General features: G+C 42.0%; 1 protein-coding gene across 1 annotated transcript; it reads right to left on the bottom strand.

The window, feature by feature from the left end:
• Nucleotides 1-3933: 3933 nt before the first annotated feature.
• Nucleotides 3934-7813, bottom strand: lmo2 (LIM domain only 2 (rhombotin-like 1)). The gene is made up of 3 exons (XM_085412510.1): nt 7293-7813; nt 6355-6570; nt 3934-5347 (listed from the first exon to the last, which is right to left on the bottom strand). The coding sequence occupies exons 1-3, from the start codon at nt 7331-7333 to the stop codon at nt 5122-5124; spliced, it is 483 nt and encodes a 160-aa protein (XP_085268636.1). The 5' UTR covers nt 7334-7813; the 3' UTR covers nt 3934-5121.
• Nucleotides 7814-8119: the final 306 nt, after the last annotated feature.

The following is an 8119-nucleotide window of genomic DNA, read 5'->3' as shown; positions in this document are numbered from 1 at the left end:
AGTTATGTAGTCTAGTTATAGCCTGAATAGTTCAATTTGTTATGCTGCCTGATTACAGCATTCTTTTAGTGATAAAATTTTTAGTGCAGGGCTTTTATATTGTTGCTTTATTGCATTTGATTGAGTAAATGGATTTGAATGATTCTGCTCTGTACTTCTTCAGCCTTCCTCTTGACATGAGGCCTCCAGGCTAAAGTGGTAAACATCATCATAATCAGACTCCATCATGTCACACGTCTGTACATATGGCTGGCTGAAAGGACAATAAGAGGGGGAAGATTAAAAGACTCAAAAAGACATGGTGGGGTAACAACACATGGGAAGGTAGATGAGAATAGGTGAAAGAGGTTGTGTGTAATAAAAAGAAAGAAAATATAAAGTGGGAGAAAAGTCAATGTGGATGGAACTCAGTCATGGAGTTTTTCTGGGGCCCCAGATATTCTCTACCTAATAAATCCTCGGCACATATTTAATCTGTTCAGAAGGACATGCCCGGAGAGAGTTAAAGGATGCACGCTTATTACTCACCTATCTCTGTCTAAGTTTGCTCCCATACCAAATCCCTACAACCCAACCCCCCCAAACCCTAACTCCCACAGCCTGTCCTGCAGCCAGACTGCAGGCGCTACGGGCTATCAGAGAATCGGAGCAGGAATGTGACTCCTGACAGACACATCTCTCAGGACCTCAGACTAAATATGTTCCCAATTAGCTCCATCTGATAAAGTGTGAGTGCAAGTGAAACCCAAGGCGGGCATGATCAATAGCACTTTGCTCTTTTTTTTTTTTTTTAGATGGCTTTGACATTGACAGGCCGCACTGTGATTAATCGCTGTGGTGCTGAAGATAATTGTCCAACCACATCTTCCTTTAGAGGTGTTGCTGAACTTTCATTCATGTCTACAGAGCTTTGAGTGTAGGTCGTCACTTCCAATTCACTTCTAATCGTGGTCCTGAACTGGCATCCATATGAAAACCAGCTTTCCCTTAATCTTCCTGTCGTGCGCCACCCAAGACACAGAGCATCTACCTGGAGAAGAACTGCCATCTAATGTTCATGCTGCACACTGCACCAGAGTGAGCGCTATTAGTGGTTGTTGTTTCTGTGGGGCCAGCTGTTTGATAGAAACAAGCTGCAAGCTGCTGTGGTTTAATTCTCAAAAAGTTTCCTTGGTTTCCATGCGCTCACAGCTGGATGTTTTTAGGTTTCCCCATATGGGACTGCTGTGACATGGGCACTGGAGATGAAACAGGCCTCCCTCGGCACACAAACACGCCACTACACTCCCGGCCTTGTGTACAGCTGGTAGGGATGACACAAGAGGCACAGGGCTTTATTGAGTCCTGCTGAGACTGCAGTGCAAGTCAATGCAGTGCTCTGGTAACGCTCAGCCTGCAGGGCAGCAGTGGATGGAACACAGGCCGCTTGGCCAATGTAGAGAGTTTCTGTAGGCCAGTGTGTTGTGTGTGTGGATGTTGTGAGATGGGCTATAACCATCCATCAGCTCCATCCCTTTTAAAGAGTACAACACCTTCATTTAACCCTAATGTTCTGTTTGGTGTTTAATGGTTCAAAATACAAATCAAACATTGTTTAATTACCCTGAAATACAAGTTTCTGTTTCGTAGGCTTGGGATTATGAGGGAGTTAGGAGATGAAGAAAGGGAGCCACGTTTCCTTTTTTTCAGAGAATTAAGTCATTTTCACACTTACACTTCAAACCTGATTTTTTTCTAACACTTCACATAGCCTGCTTAAACATTAGCTGATCTTTTACATACAAGCTCCGTGGTATAAAGTTCGTCTGATTGGCCCAGTGTGTGCATAGCACAGCTAATACTCGAGTGCATCCATTGCTAGCGAGTAGGCATCATGTGCACTGTCTCCTGCCCGCTCTATCGGAACAACTGCCTCAGCTAAAACACACAGAGTATTTCAAGTAGTTTGAACTGTGGAAAATATCCCTATACTAAAGTTTCCCTCAAATTGTCAGAAGTTTCTGTGCAGTTGAGAAGGTTAGGCTTCTCTCCAATCTGTTCATCAAATCTAAAACCACGGGAAAGCACAAACACAGGCCAGGCTCTATGTATTAACTGGTTACGTGTCATTTGTTAAAATCATACAGAAGCCAGAGAGTTAAAAGGACAATTTATTGCTCTGCAGGTGTTATGATATATTATTTCTTGGCCCAACAAACAGCAGAGGCTCAAAGAAATTACTGACCCGTGTGCCGTTATGCTAAGCTAAATGCTAAGGCTAGTTTGTAGTAACCTGCCACCTGTTTGTGGTAAGGTTTTATACTTCCAAAGCGTTTGTGGTCAGATGGCGAGACAGGAATAAATGAATGAAACAACCCCATTGTTTTTATTATTCTTAAAAATGATGATGGTAGATGGTATTCTCTGCTGTGTGCTACTCATATCAAGCCGGGTGTTCAGTATGGAATTGATTTATTGGTGAGACCACCGCATAGATTTTTAGGTTTTCTTTGTTATTCTTTTCTCTTTTTTTTTACTATGGCACCATTCCTGAAGCATTGCCTAATGCCACACTGATGATTCTGGAGACCCCCAAACGAGCACAGGGCCTATATCTCTCTGGGTGCCCATCTAGTGTATTCCCATCTCTATTGTGGTAAAACTCGTTAGTTTTCCCCACAAGTGTCTCCTTCAGCAAGAATGTAATCCCCGTCTGGGGTGGGTTTGGTCTGTTTCTTCATTCCTTCCTTCTCTATGAGGAAACTATCAGACCCAGCTAATCATCCTGGAGCTTCTGTGCTCTGACATGGGTTTTTCACCCAGTTCTCTCCTTTTTAGTCTCTCCTATGTCTCCTTTGTTGCAGACTGTTTCCCAATCACATCTTTCAACCACTTCTTAATGCCAGCTTAAGCGGTCTCCCTCACCAGCTAATATCGTGTGGTCAGGCGCCTTTATTCCAGAGAGGTTCATGGATTCAATTACTGGCGGGTGCCAGTAAAGATAACTGGGGATGGCAGGACGTTGTTGGATGGCACTGGAGGAGCATGCTTTGTGGCCAGTTCAGAGTGAGTTGTCAGCTGGCAGTCGTGAGGAGAGAGAAAAAACACTGTGTCCCAGCTTTGAAGACAGACAGTGAGAGTAAGGAAAGGATTGAGCATTACAGCCCCAGACATCATGACTTCATTAGAAGATTCTTCTGTTTCTGTCTCTTGGATTCATCGATCATGTCAGACGAGTTTGATCTTATTGGGGAGCTCTCCTTCTCCTTGGCAAAAAACAAACAAACCCCTAAAACAAACTGAAATGTCATTATTTTAAGCTTGAATTTATAAATCATTTAGTGACCTCTTGTGGCTAAAAACTGGGTTGAAGAATTGGTATCTATTTACTTAGTTGCCAAATCCTTCTATTTACACCTTCTAATAAGCTTGATAAAACAAGCTTTTAATCAGATTTATTGCAGCTTCGCTCTGCTTTCAGCTTCTGAGATGTTGTGTACAAAATATTGATCATAATAAGAAATACATTAACTTAACATCTATTACTCAAGGTGATTATAGTTTAATGTTTGCGTTTTATTTTTAAGCAGTTATAGTCATGACTCACTTAACCTATCAGGATGCAAACGACACAGATGAAGCTGGTTTTCATGTTGTCTGTTGGTCAAAGTGGTACTAAGTGGTACTTCAAATCTCTGCTTCTTGTGTTTACATTCTAGATAACTTCCTAGCATGTTTGTTTTACTGTTGCTGTGACCAATGTGCAGTATATATTCCAACTCTGATTTGCCATTCCTGTTCGGAGCATAAAGAGATTATCTTGACCATAATTAACGCATTATTTGCTGTTATTCTGGTAAATAACGTGTTACAAATTGTATCTGCATCACGATCTCACAAGCTGTTTGACTTTTTCTTTGTGACTGCCAGGAAGACACCCAAAGATTATCAGTATTGCTCTGAATTGTCATTTATTAAATAAATTCAAGGTTAATATACAAAAAGTCTTGAATGGATGTCCAGAGAATAGGTAAAATTACAAAAGACGCATGCAAAACCTCTGAAAAGTCAGTAAAACAAGAATTGCATGGGTTCCTTGACCACTAGAGGGCGCCACCGGTTCACCCCGGTAATACATAATCATTCTGATCAGACCCTCTTTTTTCTTTTTTTTTTTAAATAAGTGGATGTTGTTTTTCATTTATAATTTGAAAATCAGGTAATGCTTTAATTACAGGTCTGTAATTTCCTAATAAATTCTCACAAATTTTCTTGTAAACTTTCAGAAACGATCATAGATGTACAGACACAGCATTCACCTGGCACATATCCACTTCATTCATTCCACCTAATTTCTAGTGAATCAGCCAGTGCAGCAGGCCGTTCGAGCATTTTAAATTTGTCCACAGGCAAACAATGACTTTAAGAGATTGTTTCACAAACTGTGAAGTGGACCTTGGTTGTATGTGGAAAAATATCAACTTAAGTTGAATGAATGAAGTGGAGCGCTATAATGATGACTTGAATTTGATTTAAATTCAGCTTCAATGCTTGTTTCGTTAATTTTTCATAAAAATACGAAGAAATATATGTTGGTGGAAGTGATAAGGTGGTTGATCTCTTCTCAGCTTCTTACTGGAGGCATGCAAAATAAAGCCTGACAACCACTGCTTTAACATATTACAGTTACAATTAATAAGCATTCAGTTAATGTATGTTTAGATTTAGAGAGAGACGCATTCTTTTAACAAAGTTCAAAAATAATTAGCGCTGGGAAAGTATTAAGAAATTACAAATCCATAAAAGACAAACTGCTGATCTGCTCAGTGTAAAGACTGCAAGAAACTGGACAAATTTTTTTTTTATCTTGTTTTTGTTCCAGTGTACAACAAATGACCAATATTGCATTTTTAAACATTGTCAGTATTGGAGCATTTATTTTTTGCCTTCAATAAAAAAAGCTCTCGGTTATTGCTGGTGCAGTCTTCATTAGTCCCCATCAGGGAGACGTGCAGAGCCCCTCGTTTGCTTTTTTTAATGATTCCATATTGATTTCAAATGCATTATAAAGCCTGCATTTTAAATATAAAATGTCTATCAGTAGTCCATTCCCTTTGAATCAAGGGGGAAGAAGACATCCTCCTAAACCATATTATTGTTGTTGAGCTTGGTCCACTCAAAGATGTCCTGCTCGCACACAATGTCTGAGTTGATGAGAAGGTAACGATCACCCACGCAGAAGTGCTTCTGGCAGGCAGCGCACTTGAAGCACTCCAGATGGTAAACCTTGTCCCGCACACGCATCGTCATCTCAAACGCTCGGATCCTCTTTTCACAGGAGGCGCAGAGACCGTCCTGGCCAAAAAGCCTGAGTGGATGAGAGGACATCAACATGTTACTGGGAGGAAGATGGAAAACATTTACTCGCTCTTAATGATGTGAAGCTGTAAGAGAGACTGACAGTATCTCCATTAAGGTACTCTGGATCTTTCCCCTGAGCCTGAGGGATTGAGCTGTTAGAAACCACCAGTGCTTCACAGACTTTTTCTATCCTGCTCAACTTCAGAAGCTGAAAATGTCACACAAACACCCACGATTTTTAGCAATTATTAGCAATAATAAATGGATCAGAGCTGAATTTCTGGGAAATGGTGCGGAAGTATCGAAGCATTGCATTACCTGCTTCTTGTTTGTTTATTTTACAGATAGGTTGTACTGATCTGCTTTACTTTCGGTCCATATTTTTCACCATAAAGTGGAAATGCATCGTCATCAAAGCAACACATACCTTTATAGTGGTGATACAGAGCATTCACAAGCCAGGTCCAATCATACAGGTTCTGCCACTGATTGATACTACATATTTGAGAGCACATTACGTATTAGGAGTACACCAGTGGGTCTGCCTGATTTTGTATCTCCTCCTGATCTTATCTTAGGTAAATGTGTTTACCTGATATGGCTGTGCACCACACAGCTACATATCATATCAAATTTTATCAGTTCTTTAACAGAGACCTGCCTTCTTCTCCTGAATCTATTTCAACTTGTCCGCACTTTCGTCAATAAAAAAGTTACAGCAGGAAAGAGGTTAGAAATTTCTATACTTGCCCAAAGTGTTTCTCCATGAGCCTTTAAGGTGTGATAAAAGATATACATACTAGTGCATCTCAAAAAGTGCATCTTTTTCTTAACTAAAAGGGCGAACATCAATATATTCTACTACATGTAGACTTCAATATCCTCAGTCTACTTTGGTTTAATGTTGATGCTTATGGCTTTAAGCTCCATGCTAGGACATTTTAACATGTTGACCAGACCTCATTTAGACGACCTAATTGATTAATTCATAATATCACTACCAACTGAACCAACCTGAGGTAATCTCTCCGACACAGTTTCCTTCCCAGCTTGTAGTAGAGCCGACGACCCACCTCTCCCAACCGACAGCCACACAGATCGCAGCTCAGGCAGTCCTCGTGCCAGTACTGCTCGATGGCCTTCAGGAAGAATCTGTCACCAATGCTCTGCTGACATCCACCGCATGTCAGCAGAGATGGAGGCATCTGGAGGACCTCATCCACCGGTTCCCTGGGGGAAAAAAAAAAAAGCAATAAGGATTTAGGGCTGCATCAAATTTTTGTTTCCTTCATCAGTTAATCTGCAAAGGTTTCCCTCAGTTGTGTGATTGGTTAGTTAGTCAATGTAACATGCAGATCTCTCAAACGTTCTGCTAACTGATGAATCAAATACTGGAAAAGAACTGTTCTAGCTCTGACACATACTTGTTGGTAACCTGTTGATATTTTGCTATTATTATGCAAATAAACCAAACATTTCCTGATCCAAAGGCACAGTTAGTGTTCTGCATCAATATTCACACTGTGTTGTATCTAATAAGTGCTACACAACCACATGTATATCTGAGCTGGAGCTGTGTGCACAGATGTGTTTTATTCCCATCCACCTGAGGGAGCCATTGGATATTAAACCGCTAACTAATAAAAAGTATGTCACACACAACATTGTTTTTTTTTTTTTAATGTCGATTTACGCTAGGAGTGCCTTAGCGCTCCACTTTTTCCTCGCAGGACCTTCATTTTGTTATTATTCACATTAACATTAACACATCACTCTGTTCTTAAACTTTGCCATTTTTAATCTAACAGCAGGATACTTCAGACCTTATGCTACCAGCTCTCTGGAGCTGTCTCACCGGAGAGTTGTGGCTGTCCCGTGAGTGCTGATGCGTCACGGATACTTTTACTTGAATCAGAAATGACATTATTTAAACATCATTCATTGCTACTTACTCGCTGGCCTCCAGCGTCTTCCTCTCTATAGTGGATGTCATTCTTCAAAGATGATGTCCAGCCTGGTCCACCAGATTAGATTTTGAAGTCACCGGCCAGCAAGCTCAGTGGGGACCCGCGAAGCGAAGCTGCGTGCGGGCGCTGCACCTGCTCCCCCTCCGAGGCACCACCAGCACCACCAGCAGCCCGCGTCAGGCTTTCAAACGTGTTCAATCGAAGGCAGCTGAGTCCAGACGAAATGGCCGCAAGACGCGAAGTGTTCGCTTTAAGCGGCTAAGCCGTGATGGAGGACACTGTCATCATTTCCTGAGGCAGTGACCCGCGGAGAGACTTCGCTTCTTTTCTTCCAAGTGTGACTCCTCACCCCGCAGGGACTTTGCTGCCTCTCCGCTCTTTTATTAAAATGCACACGCCGTCTGATGCGATCAGAAGGTCACTTGCGTGGCTCTCCGTGTCCGTGCGTGCCTTTTCACAGGCGCGCGACTCCACATGAAGCAGCGGGCACCGTTATTGTGCAGTAGCAGCAGCATCGTGTTTTAAATACACCCCCCTCCCACACCCCCTTCCCCTCCTCACACCCCCTCTCTCTCGCTTGTCAGGCTGTGCTTTCGTTTTCCTCTTCCTGCTCACGACTGTTTGACAATGGGGGGAAATCGGTCTTAAAGCGACAGCTTAACACGGCCTTGCTCTGTCAGGCATGGGGTGGGTCGTGACTGAGGCTAATGATTATTATGCTTTGCTTCGCCAGAGTGCAGATAAGACGAAAGATAAAGAGTGGCACGCTCTAATTCTTTGGGGAGGAGTATTTGTGTTTTCTCTCATAATTA

This window comes from Rhamphochromis longiceps, linkage group LG7 (assembly GCF_057381845.1).
Source record: "Rhamphochromis longiceps isolate RC_006_pf linkage group LG7, R_longiceps_female_GT1.1, whole genome shotgun sequence".
Classification (NCBI taxonomy): domain Eukaryota; kingdom Metazoa; phylum Chordata; class Actinopteri; order Cichliformes; family Cichlidae; genus Rhamphochromis; species Rhamphochromis longiceps.
Note: the sequence above shows the minus strand (reverse complement) of the source record. Positions and strands in the feature narration are given on the sequence as shown.

Bases quoted from the DNA above. Each gene is read 5' to 3' on its own strand.
- lmo2 (XM_085412510.1), bottom strand. From the start codon at position 7,333: ATGACATCCACTATAGAGAGGAAGACGCTGGAGGCCAGCGA. The intron at 6,571-7,292 runs GTAAGTAGCAAT...TTTTTCCCCCAG, and splicing joins AAGACGCTGGAGGCCAGCGA to GGAACCGGTGGATGAGGTCC. The intron at 5,348-6,354 runs GTTGGTTCAGTT...TCATCCACTCAG, and splicing joins TGTCGGAGAGATTACCTCAG to GCTTTTTGGCCAGGACGGTC.